The 16,409-nt window shown below is 41.2% G+C and overlaps 1 protein-coding gene across 1 annotated transcript in view; it reads left to right on the forward strand.

The window, feature by feature from the left end:
- LOC139923490 (apoptosis-stimulating of p53 protein 1) overlaps positions 1–16,409 on the forward strand; it is a 55,986-nt gene that overhangs the window by 13,039 nt on the left and 26,538 nt on the right. The window contains exons 5-6 of the mRNA XM_071914267.2: positions 14,584–14,679; positions 15,946–16,002. Coding sequence (XP_071770368.1) covers positions 14,584–14,679; positions 15,946–16,002 — 153 coding nt within the window. The remainder of the gene's footprint in view (positions 1–14,583; positions 14,680–15,945; positions 16,003–16,409) is intronic.

Consider the following 16,409-nt stretch of genomic DNA (forward strand, 5'->3'; position numbering starts at 1 on the left):
TGTGTGTGTGTGTGTCATACTACCACATCGAGTGACTGCTCACAATAGGAGCAACAGACAACGAGGCAGAACTATTTTTAAGAAGGTTTGTGCAAATATGTGTGTGTGTGTTTGTGGTGCGTGTGTGTCTGTGTCTGTGTGTGTTTGTTTGATTTTCTTGTTCTCTGATGATTCAGGAAGAGGCCGTCCTCTCACTGTGTTCATGATCCAAATGAACACACCCACACACCACATACACACACACACACACACACACACACACACACAAACACACACACACACACACACATAAACACACAGACACACACACACACACACACACACACACACACACACACAAATACACACACACACACACACACATTGGCTGACTGTTGCTGCTCGTCAAGCAGTTTGTCTTTGTGTCAGGGTGGGAATGTTGCCCATGTGTTTCTCACTGTGTGTGTGTGTGTCTGTGTGTGTGTCTGTGTGTGTGTATGTGTGTGAGTGTGTCACAGAATCAGAGCATGGTGTGTGTTTGGGTCAGTGTGGAAGCTATGTGCAGGCAAGGTGTGGTTTCTTTTGGCCATGTGTGTTTGGGTTTGTTAGTGTTGTTTTGTCTCTGTGTGTGTGTGTGTGTGTGTGTGTGTGTGTGTCAGCCTTACGTCAGAATGTGGATGTATGACTTTGTGTCAGGGTGTGACTCTTGGCTCTATATAATCATATCCAACAGCTCAGACACACACACACACACACACACACACCGGCTGTTGTTTCACAGAATGTAAACTGATTAGCAGCAGACAGTATTGGCTTTATGGAGTTGTGTGTGGGTGTGTGAGTGATGATTTTAGTGTTTGTATTTCAGTTAGTAAAAAAAGTAAAGCATTACTCAGTATAGTACATTACTTTTCTATTACAACCCCAAAATTTGGCAATTGCTCCCCATCTTCTCTTAAAAAAAATCAGGATAAATCAACTCTGTCGCCTGTGAATGATCAGGAAACAAAACAGCGCTGATGTCCAGTGTTCTTGTTGTACTTTTATTCGATTGAATCATGATACCTCCACCCAAAGAAAGCCAACTTCTCTACCATTTCTCATCTAAGCTAGCTTTAATTTGAGAGGACTGCTACTAATTATGAGGAAAACAAATCAGTGGATGGGGGGTTTTCGGATTATTCAACTTCAACCTGATATTTATTGAGGCAGATATCTAAAGTAACTGTACTGTTATTGCTGAAAATGAAATTGTAATTTGGTACACTACTTATTCCTGGGAAAAGTAACAATGTTACTAATATTACCACCCAACACTGGTGTTAAGAAGACAAAGACGGTGAACAGGAGGTGTGTTTTCCCCTGGTGTGTATAGGTTGGGTCCTTCCACCCCTCCCAGTCCCCCCAGTCAGACACCAGTCCTTTCCCAGCATTTCCTCCTTTCCCTCCACAGGCCCACCTCCTATAAACCTCGCCCTAACCTCGGCCTGACCACTTGGACTATATCACACACTTTGTTCTGGGTTAACACACACACACACACACACACACACACACACACACATACACATTTCACAGTCTGTTGATCCAACTGTGTGTAACTCTACTCCATCCAGCTGTGTGTGGGAGCACTGCTATGGGATATATTGAGATGTCAGGTGTATGTGTGTGTGTGTGTGTGTGCGCTCTTGGCAATCCATCCATGTCAGGGGTTGTGTTGGTGTGGATTAAGATGAATATATTCGCTGTGTGTCTCGTCACTAGAAATGCTTTATGAGGTAACATGATAGTCCGGGTTCAGGGACGTCGGCAGACCTCAAACACAATGCATGACACCAGTTCACTCTGGTAATTCCCTGATGAAGGTTAGGCTACTCTAAGAACTCAATGATATTCATGTTTTTTCCATGCTACGCAAAAGCCTGGAAATGATCTGCTCCTCCTTGTTAAAGTCCCCATAAAATTAACTCTGATCATTTTTTACTTCCTGGAAAACAGTGTCATCTTTAATGGTGACTTCACGCTACACCAGCAGGAGTAAATCTAAATTCCAGGCAATAAAAGACATCACAGAATCCCGCCCCTCCGCCCCTTCCATCAAATAAAATTGCCTTTCTCTTCTTGACTGATATTCCATTGGTGTACACTTTTGAATGAGCCCTCAATGCATTATGTCCTGCACCAATATCCTGTTTCAACAGGAAATATATCAAATCAAGGAAGTAATGATGCCGTATCATGGGGCCTTTAACTTCTAACCTGCATTTTACAGACACACTACATGACTTTCAGCCTGATTCTAGCCACAATTTCGCATCATGACTGATTGTCAGTGCTAGTTTGTGTCGATCGTACAGATGATCTTGTAGTTCGTGAGGGTTCAGGACTTTAATCTCTTGCCTTCTGATCCAGTTGGCACATCACCATTATTGTGTTTTGGAGATTTTTTGGGGGTTGCGTGGCATTAAAACTTGAGTAATGTCTGTTCCCAAAATCCAACTGGTCATCAAGTGTGTGTTCCCCAAATCTAACTGGTCGTCAAGTGTGTGTTCCCTAAATTCAACTGGTCATTAAATCCAACTGGTTGTCAAGTGTGTTTTCCCTAAATCCAACCAGTCGTCAAGTGTGTGTTCCCTAAATTCAACTGGTCGTTAAATCCAACTGGTTGTCAAGTGTGTTTTCCCTAAATCCAACTGGTTGTCAAGTGTGTTTTCCCTAAATCCAACCAGTTGTCAAGTGTGTGTTCCCTAAATTCAACTGGTTGTTAAATCCAACTGGTTGTCAAGTGTGTTTTCCCTAAATTCAACTGGTTGTCAAGTGTGTGTTCCCTAAATCCAACTAGTCATCAAGTGTGTGTTCCCTAAATCCAACTGGTTGTCAAGTGTGTGTTCCCCAAATCCAAACGGTCATCAAGTGTGTGTTCCCTAAATCCAACTGGTCGCTAAGAGTGTGCTCCCTAAATCCAACTGGTTGTCAAGTGTGTGTTCCCTAAATCCAACCAGTCGTCAAGTGTGTGTTCCCTAAATCCAACTGGTTGTCAAAAGTGTGTGTTCCCTAAATCCAACCGGTCGTCAAGTGTGTGTTTTCTAAATCCAACCGGTCGTCAAGTGTGTGTTTCCTAAATCCAACTGGTCGTCAACAGTGTTTACCCTAAATCCAACCGGTCGTCAAGAGTGTGTTCCCTAAATCTAACTGGTCATCAAGTATGCCTTGCTCAAGGATACTTTGTCAAGACACACAACTGTTTATGAACACACTTGCAGTTGGGGGGTTCAAAGCTGTGCAGTTTCAGGACGGTCTCTCTGACCACCAGAGCCCCCTGCTGTATGAATGTTGGTCATTGAAGCGGTTCTGATAATAGAGTTTTCCTCTGTGGCCACCCGGAGGCTGCAGGAATGTCACAAGGCTGTTATTGTAGATTAGGAGGAATATTTTTACTGGAGGGGCGCAGCAGATGGGAGGGGATGGGTTTCATTACTGGAGGGACCTATTATCAGAACAGTGTGTGTGTGTGTGTGTGTGTGTGTGTATGTATCTGTGTGTATGCATAACCCAAAGGACATATACACTGTTGGGAAATGTAATACTCACACATAGAAAGGTCAAATATCTCCATGTGGTTCAGATTATAGCTATGATCACAACATATGTGAAACTTAAGTAGCAACAGCAACATGAGAAGCTTGTCCTGTCCATTAACAAATACATGCTGGATGCCCTGTCATTACCAAATGAATGCCACTATCCATTTACATTTTAAATGGATTGAATTAAAATTCTATTTCAACAAACTTTGATTCATAAAGTGGTATGTAGAGTACGTTTGAAATAAATGTTCTCTGCAATTGGTCTTGCATCCCAAGCAGCGTCATTTCATATTAAAAGCATTACACTATTTTATTAAAAAAAATTACTTGCTTATTTACTTGATAGAAGGAAAAAATCTTTGTCAGATTGGTAAAGCTCAATGTGCTACATTTTGTTTTTGTTTTTGTGCTCATAAGATGCATATGAAAATGTATTCACCACATTCAAAAATCTATGAGCAGTTTCATTAGTGACGAATGCAGTGCAGAGCAATAATGTCAGCATTTTCTCTCGCTTTAGTTTCAGGCAATAACAAACTCTAGTGAAGTTTCATTTATAGTAATGAAACAACAACTAGTAATTAGTGAAATATGCTTCCATTCAACGAGTAGAGGTATAAAAATAGGCATTATTCTAAAACAGGTATTGGATTTGAGTTATCAGAATTGGTACTGATATCCAAGAATGTTCAATGGTTCCCAGTTGTAGCACTGACCTTTCTGATATGTAATATATCTCATCTGTAACAAATTTTCTCACTCAAATGTTTCCACATGGCTTCTGAAACCAGGGTGCACTGCTTTTAGTATAATGTCCTACATATTACTGTGAGATCAAGCCAAGAGTTAATTCTGTTAGACCTCTGCAGTGAAACATTTTCTACTTGTTAGCTCTCACGCTGAATGAATGGCATCAGTCCCACTGATATACAGAAGAAACAGATGCAGCCACTGTTGCTCATTCCTGTCATGCTGCCTGAAGTCAATTTTCTGCATACCATGGCCTGCTCATGCCACACTGATGACATTTTGGATATGAGAATGAAGAGCCTGCAGTCAGGTTCACCAATCAGAAGTCATTTAACAGTAGCCTGTAGTCAGCTCCACCAATCAGAAGTCATGTAACACCAGCCTGTAGTCAGCTCCACTTATCATAAGTAATAGTTTAACGCGAGCCAATCCTGGTTCATCAGGCTTGCTCCATGATGGTGGTGCAGCAGTGAATTATGGTCAAATTGCCCGATTTTGAGCCATTAGATTATTGAATTAAAACATTATGTTTCCAACCAACTGTGACGGGAATTGTAAGCTAATTTTGAAATGTCACAAAAAGTAAAATATTAATTAGGTGTGTTTTCATTAGATTGGCTGAAGTGAATAAATAGGCTTCCTTAACATAGAACAATGTCAACAAAAAAAACTACACACACACACACACACACACACACAGCACGCTCATACCACTGATGTTTGCTTTCAGAACAGCAGCAGTGGCAGGAATTTCAGTCTGCTGTCATTACTGGCTGTGTGTGTGTGTGTGTGTGTTACTGCGTGAGACAGATGTGTATCTGTATCACACTGAGTAGAGCAGTAGAGTCACATGTTACTGTGTGTGTGTGTGTGTGTGATAGAGGGAGCGAGACACCCACAGCGAAACATTGTGTTTGGGTGTGTGTGTATTGCAGAGAGTGAGAGAGGAAAATATGACGCAGCAGGAGTCAGCTGTTACTGTGGTGTGTGTGTGTGTGTGTGTGTGTGTGTGTGTGTGTGCGCATTGCTGGATGTGGCTGGCGGGAATTTGTGCCACGAGATCGGCACACACGCGGCAATGGCCGTTAATCCACCAACATCATCATCCTCATCATCTTCCTCATAACACACATCTGGAGAGAGACAGAGAGAGAGGGAGAGAGACAGAGAGAGAGAGAGAGAGAGAGGTTGATTGAGAACAGCTACTACCTCATCATGCTGTGGTGCAGTGATTTCCCTACTGAGAGGGGGGGATAGAGAGAGAGAGGGGGATGAGGGAGAAAGAGAGAGAAAGGGGGATGCTGCTGCAGCAAAAAATCAGTTTAAGAAAGAGGGATGGAGGGATGGAGTTGTAGAAAGAGAGAGGGATGAGGTATAGAAAGAGAGGAATGAAGGAGGTATAGAGAGAGAGGGATAGAAGGATAGAGTGAGAGGGATGGAGGGAAGTATAGAAAGAGAGAGGGACAGAGGGATGGAGTTATAGAGAGAGAGAGAGAGAGAGAGATCCAGGGAGGGTGGTATAGAAAGAGAGGGATGGAGGTACAGAAAGAGAGGGATGAAGTAGGTATAAAAAGAGAGGGATGAGGTATAGAAAGAGAGGGATCGAGGTATAAAGAGAGATGGAGGTATAGAAAGAGAGGGATGGATGAGGTATAGAAAGAGAGGGATGGAGGTTTAGAAAGAGAGATGGATGAGGTATAGGTAGTGAGGGATGAAGGAGGTATAGAAAGAGAGGGATCGAGGTATAGAAAGAGAGGGATGAAGGAGGTATAGAAAGAAAGGGGGATAGGGGTATAGAAAGAGAGAGGGATAGAGGATGAGGTATAGAAAGAGATGGATGAAGGTAAAGAAAGAGAGGGATGAGGTGGAGGTATAGCTTGATGGAGGAATGTATAGAGAACAAGAGCGATAGAAGGAGGTATAGAAGAATATGTAGAGAAATGGAGGTATAGAAAGAAAGAGGGATGACATATAGAGAGAGGGATCTATCTCTCTAACCCTTGTGATGCTCATTTTGCCCCAATTTGTAGCTTTATTTGTTGATGGCTTTGTGTATTTGTAGTAATTGAATGCGGTGTCACCTTACCGGCTTTTACACTCTGTTCACACGCGATATGAGAATACACCAACAGAGGAGAGAGAGAGAGAGAGTTTGTATGAGCAAGATAAAGAGGGGGAGGGAGTGTGGGCCGAATGAGCGAGAGAGAGAGAGACAGAGAGAGCGAGCGAGCGTCGTAAATCACGGCAGATCACCGGGGCGAACGAGAGGGAAAGTTGTGATAAGGATCGGTCTCGTTTTCCCCCTCCGGGCTTTTCTCTCCCCGCTGGCTTTTCTAGCTGATTTTTTCTATCTAACATCATAAACGTCTGCTGTTGCCCTGAAAGCCTGTGAGGATGGAGTGGAATGAGGTGGATTTGGTGCAGGAATTTACTGTTGAAGGACAATGCAGCAAAATTAAAGTCCGCTCCTGCAGGATCACATGGGACAGCCTGCAGGTAAATACAGCTCAATGGGGCAACCCGGTGGAAACTGCATGTTAATGTCAATGGGGGACTGTAAACCGGCGTAGTCTGCAAGATATTGCACCTCTAGAACACACGTCACTGTTGTTAAGTGTCGGGCAAAAAACCTCGTATCTCAAAATAGAAAATTGTCAACTTTTCAGGAACTATAGAATGCATGTTGTCATTAGAATCATTTGTCTGGTTGAGCAGACAAAGAAAAGAGCGCTACCTACTGAAACTTCATCAACAGAAAATCCAAGGAAAAAGATGTCACAGTATTGGACACACTGTTTGACAGGTGATCTCTAGGAAGTGCAGTGCAGAAACACCACAGCAATGAGCGCTGAGCTCCAAAGATGGAGACAAAATTTAAAAAAATTAAAAAATTGAGAATCTTGCGGATTTAAACCTTTAAACTGGTGTAGTCCGTAAGATACTGCACAGCTTGTTCGCTGCACGAACAGCATGACCTATCGAATGCATGTTGCCGTTGTCAAGTGAAAACCTCCAAAAAAAGTCAACTTTCCAGGTTTTTAGGTTGATGACCAGGCATTTTGAGGCTGGTTATAAAATGAGGTTTTGATAAAGCTCCAGGGGTCATAGAATTTTTCTCAGCCTCTAGAGAACTGGACAATCCTTCAGTTGGTGTTAAAACATGAAAATACCCCAAAATTGGAGCTATGAGCCAGGATGCAGTGGAGGGTACGCCCACCTAAACTCAGTTTACCCATCTTTTTCATAAATATTTATTATGTAAATTATGTCATAATAAGTAGTATGCTTATTTCACGATACAATTCAATACACGATATAGAGTTCACGATTCAATACAACCACAATACAATATAATAAATAAAAGTTCAATGACAACAAAGTATGACTGTGCAGATTTATGTATTTTTTCTGAGTCACAAATCTTTCTAGCAATGGCATTGGCTTGCTAGAATGTAAACAGCAATTTAAAAATGTCATTACAAAGTGTAAGTAATATATTTTGTATGGAGAGCTTGTGAAATTGTGATGGTCAAGCGGTCTCATTTGTGATTACAGAAGAATAAAATGGAGCTAATATCACAGTTACTTTTTCTGCTCCACGATACGTATTGTCACATTTTTGTATTGGGATATATTGAATTTTTTATATTGTCCCATTCCTAGATATAAGTTATATGAGGATAGGACCCTTGAGGAAAAAAACAACAAAACAGATTTTGGTTTACAGTATATTGACTGTGCCTCATGATGATCACTACCCAGAGTTCATAGTTTATCCACCTATTTATTTACCACTACATCACTAGTTACAAGGTTTTCACATGACAATAGCGATGGTCATATAGCCTGGTTTGCTTCCAGGTGATGGTACTGGACTATACATTAGTAGAAGACCAGTGTGTATCTGTAGATTGTTTGTTTTGCAAATCAAAGTGAAGATCTGCAGAATCCCATGGGTCAGCAGGCAGCTAATGACATGTGGCAGCACAGAGTGGAAAACCAGTGTAATCTGCATAATGTCATAGTCTAAAGCATGATATAGTCTGCATTACGTTGGATCTGCTGGTAATTCTGTAGGTAATAATACCGTAGCACAGCTGCACCATATCATAATCATAGAGTAGTCATAGAGTAGTTTGCTGTAGTGTACATGCAATTACAGTGTCAACTGCTGTGAAATCCAATAGATCCAATGCATCATATTGTATGAAATAACATTTGGTAGCATGCAGGAAAAGCAACATTATGATGAAACAGCAACCTCTGAATATCAACCAAAGCAGGGACAGAATGACTTGGATCCACCTCCAGGTAAAATGCTATATACTGCAGTCACAAATATCCCATCTTTTTTTTAAGCTATTGCGTCACAGTGACTCTGGCAGCTATAGCTGATATAAGGCATGATGTGAGACCAGCCATTTTAAAATATGAATTAAAAATATATATATTTATGTGAGAGTAAGGTGACGATGGGATGCTCAGATCTTGCTAGCACATTAGAGATGACTGGTTATACTGAATGTTTAACGAAATTAATGGACACCTTCCAGCCAATGAGAACTGAGTATTCCCCCAGGCCGTGATATAATTTACAATGAAATGAGGCTGCGGTCGAATAGTCAAAAAAATTCCTAACCACTTTTCCTTGACCTCGTTGGAAAACGTCATGAGGTCAAGGAAAGATGTGAAGGAGAATTCATAAGGACTTAGGAAAAGACAACCGCGGTGCTAAGAGAATCCGACTGCACTTACACTAGGCTGCGTAATTATGCAACGGCGGATGTTAATGACATGGGTCTGCCGTGGTGAAACTACAATGTTCCGGAGATGGACTACTAAAAGCGCATCTTAGATACTTCGCCCCATATAAGCCTATGCATATAATAGCTTAAGAACCACCACACAACTCAGTAAACACCTTGAAATGTTGACTTGATTGTGCTTTGAAGTTGTTATGGCTGATACAGGCCTTTATTAAGGCAAGGGTTTCAGCATCTGTGACTGAAGTAAAATTAATTAATGATATTCCTAAAGGCTGGCAATACAACAACGCTCAGAATGAAGAAATAATTAATGCAAACTGAGCATAGGTTACGCTACAATGTTAACTTCACTTTGATCATTTTACAACAGCAGCGTAACGTTCATAGTTCGCCTCTATGAGTTTAACATATTGTTGAAAGTTCAAAACATATAAGCATATTAGCAAGTTATGGCATGAGATGGAAAATGCTTAATAAGCAACGGTAACTTGCATGATGATCTGCGTCCCTTGTCGGTCATGATCGTTTGTTTTAACGGCCGAATGGTGCGTCGCTTTAAATGTTGCTGCTGCAAGGAATTGTGGGACGGCATTATCTCCTTTCCTTTCGTAAAGGATCGTCCAGTGTTTCCTATGCTAAAGGAGCTAAGTAAGGAAGCATTGAAGCACCTTTCCTTAGCATTTAGAGAATTCGAACAGCTCTTATCATGGCTGCCACTTAGATACTTCCGGGTCATTTCACTCAGTTAGGAACCTTCCTAAGCAAAAAAGACTATTCAACCGCAGCCCAAGTGTAAGATATGAAATGACCACAACCATAAAATATATGGAACGGGATGAATAAATTGGTCCTGATTAAAGCACAAAGCTCTTGAGAATCATATGAGGCAGCCTGCAGGCAATGATGTTGCATATCGATATCATTTATATATAACAGATAGCATGCTACTAAAATTGGCTAGGGCTTCCATTCTCTATGTCATTTAGTGGCTAATGGCTTTAATTTTTTTCACTGATTTCATATCTAAGAATTGTCATAATCCAAGTGAGCACATGAGGTTGGTTGCGTACATAAAGCTTAAGATCCCTCCGTCCGACTTGTTTTTAACTGTTTTGAACCCATTCCTCTCTCATCTCTAGCAGAAACTGCATCTTAAACAAAGTCCAAGCTGTTGTTCAAACCCTTATCCCTGAACCCTAGTCAGACTTTCACAGAGTTTAGAGAGAGAGCGCCCTCTTTGAAGTAACTAATTCTTTTAGCAGCAGATTTGGGGGAAAGTTTGATTTTAATCGTTTTAGATCTTAGTGCAGCCTTTGACACTGTAGACCATGCAATTTTACTTGAACCCCTCAAATCCCGGGTTGGTGTAAAGGAAACAGCCACAGAATTTGAATGTATCGAACAGCCTTTCTACTGTTTTCTATAGTATTTTGGCTAGTACACCAAAAAATGGTGTCTATGGTTAGTTTCTATGGTGACAAAGGAAGTTTGGCCATTATGGCCGTAAAGTGTGTCACACCGGCTGCCACACAGTGTGAGTGGGTTGTAATGTTACAAGACTAACCTTAAATGAATAAAATGTGACGACTTACCAACAGCAATATAGCGCGATTAACCCCAATCGGTCCAAAAATCCTTGAGTAGCCTCCCCGCTGACAGCTAAGCGACAGAGATAGCACAACGCCAGTTTTCCATAGGATTTCCTCTATCACTGTAGGACACTCCTCCTCTTCTTCAAAACACATTAGCTCTGGAGTTCCTCAAGGCTACATTTTAGGCCCCATTCTGTTTTTCATTTACATGCTCCCACTTGGCCATATCATCCGTAAAGTCAATAGTTCTTTCCATTGGCACGCAGAAACACATACTGTATATCCCTGAAACCCAGTGATTTGAATGGCTAAGTCACTCTCAAGAGATGGCTCAGTGATATAAAGTATCAGATGTCACAATTTTGTTTGCAAAATGAAAATTAACCAGAAACAGTGTTATTTGACCTCATTTAGTAATCTGGAGAAAGTCAATCATGCTTTTATCTCCTCACATTTAGACTCTTTATTCTGGCATCAACCAAAAGTCTCTTTCACATCTCCAGCTTGTGCAAAATGCAGCAGCTAGGGTTTTAACTCATACAAACAAATGAAACATCATCACCCAAATGTTGAGCCAATGTTAAGTTCCTGCTGTAATACAGGGGTAGAACTTCAAGCCCCAGTCTGTAATTGCAGTGTGGTGTTCTCTTGTTGAACCACTGTCACCATGCTACTGGCTTTGTTGATATTTTTAATTGTGTGGATTGGCAGTATGTGACAGCTAAACATAACTTTTATGTGGATGTTGAGGCTGTGAAAGGTTTGTTTATGTCGGTAGGGTTTGCAGATAGTGAAGTAATACAGGACTGTTTTTGTGTTATGATGATTTATGGAAATATCAAAATTTATTTAGATGATCAAATAGGGAGAATTAAAAAAAAACACTATTACTGTTAAACCAATGGTAGTCTAATAATCCATTTGCTGTAGGCTATCTAAGACCTAAGATAACGTGGCAATTTATGGGTGCTTTTATCCAAAACAAACAAATTACAGGATACTTTTTCAGTATGGGTGTCCCCAGTGGGAAGCAAACCACTAACCTTGGCATGGTGAGATTAAAATACAATAAGATATTGGCCAAACATAACATAGTAATAAAATAGTAACACCTAAGAGTAAAGCAAGAGAATGCTACAATAGCTTCAACAGTGTGAGAAAAAACTGCATCCTCACAGCAGCTTTTACTCTTTGCATGACTTCCCTGTGATGTATGTATAACATCCATAATCATCAGTCTCATAATGACTCATAAAATGGCAGATCATTTTTCTCTAGGTGACAGTCATAAATTAGCGTCAATTAAAATAATGGGGCTACTGGTTTCCCAGGTTTTTTAAACTCTGGATGGAGACCCAAAATGGATTGCAGGCTTGTTTCTGGTAGATTTCCAGATTAGCAGAGTGCTAGTATGTTTTAATCCCAGTGTGAGAAACTATGTTTTACTCAGCTTGGGTCCCAGGCTAAAACTGTTTAAGTAGGCCTGGTATGTTGTGAATGAATATATTATGCAATAAGCTATATATGCTATATATGTTTTACATCATACTGAGTCATTCACACATTTTTGTCAGGCATTTAACAATTTTCTTGCTGTCTGCTCTAAAAGGCAATTAATTTTAGACATATCTCTGTAATAAGTATTCTATTCTATTCTATTCTATTCTGCCCTGGCATTTCATCTTAATTTGATATAGTGGAGAGCTGCATTGCAGTAAAGCATACCTGCATTTGTGTTGTGATTATGTTATGATGGGTTAAGAAAGTGAGGACAATTTATTTCCCATCTGCAAGATGTGAATACACCCAATATTTAGACGATCAAATAAATTCAGATTGGATCTTTAAAATGTCAGCTAATGAATTTTAGCCAAGGCTGGCTTATTGACTACGGACACAGAAGAGAGTCACTTATTTCTCTTTTACATTCCCTGGCTTCACTGTATTCTGGAAATTATTATGAAAGACCCTGCACCGTGTGAGTACGTGTGTGTGTGTGTGTGTGTGTGTGTGTGTGTGTGTGTGCGCCCATGAGTGAACATACACAATAGCAGGATGTGGCTGGACTGAAACCTTCCGCTGTAGACCGCTAAAGGCATTTCCTCACACACACACACACACACATGCACATACATACCACCACACACACACAAACATTCATAGAAATGTTTGTCCTGAAGAACATCTACAAACACAGCCACATAACACAGTGTACTGGCATGCGCTTGGTTTGATAAAACACATTTCCGCCAGTGGAATGTGGAAAACATGCGCTGTGTGTTTTTCTTTTTTCAGGTGATGGTTATGTCGTTGTCACAGTGCTGTCAAATGACCAGGGCTGATAGGATCCTGGCTGTTTATCTAAGCCAATACTATAATGCTGTCACTTTGCCAAGGCCACCAGCTGCTAGCCTAATAAGTCTTTAGCACATTGAAGCTGCGCTGTGACCTAAAATGTGAGGTAATTTCTCAGTGAACCAGAATAAGACCTTCAAAACACCCAATATGATAGGCGGGGGGCACACTACATGATTTTTAGTGTGATTCCAGCAACGACTTGTCATCACCACTGATTTTCAAGATTGGAGTGAGTTGGTGTTAGCTTTGGCCTGTCGTACAGATCACCTGGTAGTGTGTGATGGTTCAGGACTTTATCTCTTGCCTCTTGATTCAGTCGGGACCATCAATATTATTTCAAACATGTTTTACCACTCGAATCTGGACAAATATTGATATCCTCCTGTAGTGTGAGCTGGTCGACAAATTAAATCCGAACAGAGACCAGCAATAGGCAATGAGAACTGAGCGCGGAAGTCTAGTCAAGATAAGACCATTGAAGTCAAGTCAGGTTAAGTCAAGTCAAGTTAACTCAAGACAAGACCAGTCAAGTCAAGGCCAGTCAAGACCAGTCAAGACCAGTCAAGGCAAGTCAAGTTAAGTCTAGTCAAGTCCAGTCAAGACCAGTTAAGGCCAGGCAAGTCAAGTCAAGTCTAGTCTAGTCAAGTCAAGTCAAGGCCAGCCAAGTCAAGACCAGGCAAGTCAAGTCAAGTCAAATACAATTTCATACCATGATGCAACTCAAAGTGCTTTAAAAACATGGAATAACTTAAATCCAGTAAACAGTAAAATTGTATGTTCAACGTTATGTTTAAAAAAATTTTTGCTTTACTGAAACTATTTGATTTAGTTGAGAGGTTCCTCTGCATTGTCAAAGTAGATAGTAGTGTTTATTTCTGTCTCTTTCATCTTCAAAGCCTGTTGTATTTGTTTGATGAAAGGGATGAAAGTGACTGTGCGTATATCTGTGTGTGTGTGTGTGTGTGTGCGTGTGCGCGTGTGCGTGCACCTATGTAAGTAAATGTGTATGAATGTGTGTGAAGCTTTATAGCTCTTTGCATAAAGGACAGTCAAGGTTAGGGGCTTGATTCCCAATGGGGCGACCCATGTTAAAATGTACTGTAAGGTGGTTTGGATAAAAGGGTCTTTGAAATTGCTTTTGCTATGTAATGTGTGAGTAAAACGGAGTGTGTGTGTTAGAGCTGTGTGTGTGTGTGCGTGTGTGTGTGTGTGTGTGTGTGTGTGAGAGAGAGAGAGTAGGCAAAGGTTTTCTCCATACAACTATGCATTCTAGTCCAGTATTTATCGCCTATCCCTGTTTGGGTTTTCATCTGCTTGTCAATAACAACATAAGTCTTGGTCCTAACCTCAGTTATCCAAACCCAGTCTAACAAATGAATAATATGAAAATGCATCTACATAATGAGTAATTATACTGTATATCAGTGTTTTAAAGGTAATAGTACTTGTAAAGGTAACATGATTTGAGGCAATGGATATATAGATGGTTAATATACACAAGGTTGCTCTGAATAATTCTCAGTGTGTGTGTGTGTGTGTGTGTGTGTATAGGTTCCCCGTGTAGAGCTGACCCTCTCTGAGCTCCAGGAAATGGCCACAAGACAACAGCAACAAATAGAGGCTCAGCAACAGATGTTGGTCGCCAAGGTAATTTGTGCGCACACACGCATACACACTCACACACACACACACACACACACACATACATACACACACTGGTTGGATGGATTGCCTGTCAGTTAGTGTAAGGTTATCTATATGAGTCTGTCGGAATAATTCGGTTAAAGGGCCCCTACGAGCTACGGTGTAAGGCTTGTGGGGAATGTGTGTGTGCGTGTGTGTGTGTGTGTGTGTGTGAGTTATGGGATCATGGCTTGTAGGTCTCGGTACCATGGAAACAGGACATGTGATCCAGGTCAGGGGTTAAGGACTGTCAAGATATCACAGCTCCATTTGAGCCAATAGACTTCACATCTGCGTCCACCAATCACCTCCGCTTTATGTGTGTGATGACAGTGTGTGTGAGAAAGAGTGAGACCGTGGTCACCCAGCCGTCCCCATTCACACAACAGGAAGTGACCTTTCAGTTGACAGGAAATGAGGTGATCTGTGAGCCGCAGCTGCTGGGAAGTTGAAGCAAAAGTGTTTATTCCAGGAAAGACAGGGTGGGTGAGCAGCTCCTTAAGGCACATAGGGACAGTTTCCCTACTTTCCATCCTCTCAACATGGACTGAGGACTTCCTGTCTTTACTGGAAAACGTAGTCCAAAACATCACCACTACTTGCACCTCTGCATTTCTATTACTCTACCATGTAGTAAAACAAGCTAGTGTTATGTAATGTGCCTTATTTGTGTGTGTGTGTGTGTGTGCGTGTCTGTCTGTCTAGTGAATGATGGGCTGCTTCTTGCCAACATTCCATTTCCTTCTTCCTCTGTGTGTGTGTGTGTGTGTGTGTGTGTGTGACAGGTCAGCTGTAGTACGTGCCAGCACAATACAGACAGCGAGAGAGGTGTAAACTGCCTCAGTCAGCATCACACGGCAGGCCTTGTTTTCCTCTCTCTCTCTCTCTCTCTCGCTCTCTCTCTCTCTCTCTCTCCCTCAGTTCAATTCAGTAACTTCATTGGTATGGCTGTTGATCAAAACAATGAAAACAAACCAACAATACATAATTTATGCATTCAAACCATATTGAGATGCTAATTTATTTTGATTGAAAATGCATACCCATACAATAGTACATAATCATCAATATCTCTAGTAATGTATTACAGTTCCAAAATTGAGAACATGTAGCTATGCAAATCGTTTAGAAGCCAGTGGTGTGTGTGTGTGTGTGTGTGTGTGTGTGTGTGTGTAGTCTGAGTTCCACAATGATACCTGAAATTGTATCCTCTCCTTTCTTTTCCTATAGGAGCAGAGACTGAGGTATCTTCAACAGGGAGGCAGATCTAACCAGGGACAGACACAGGTAGGATCCATCTGTCTGTCTTTCTATTTACACTCTTTACAAAAAGGGTTCTACACAGTACCAGCTTCTAGCTGGAACCATAGCAGAAAGAACCATAGAAGCTTTGTAGGTTTGTCAGAAATCTCCTAGCAACCACAGTTGGCACCATCATGGAGGTCCATTGGAGAATTGGCTGTGTGCAAATAATGGCTAAATATATAACTAGGCTAGAAAAAGAGAGACACCTGAATAAGATTGCAGTGGTGTGGGTGTACATTTATTAGTAAGTAAGAGTTCTTATTTGATTGAAGATTTGTTTCCAAATGTAGGTTACTGTGACACAGTAAACTGTCTTGTCTTTAGGTCTAGTCTAGGGTGACCACATTTTCAAACCCCCAAACCGGGACCCTTAAGTGTACCGCACGTTC

Source organism: Centroberyx gerrardi, chromosome 17, assembly GCF_048128805.1.
Source record: "Centroberyx gerrardi isolate f3 chromosome 17, fCenGer3.hap1.cur.20231027, whole genome shotgun sequence".
Classification (NCBI taxonomy): Eukaryota; Metazoa; Chordata; class Actinopteri; order Beryciformes; family Berycidae; genus Centroberyx; species Centroberyx gerrardi.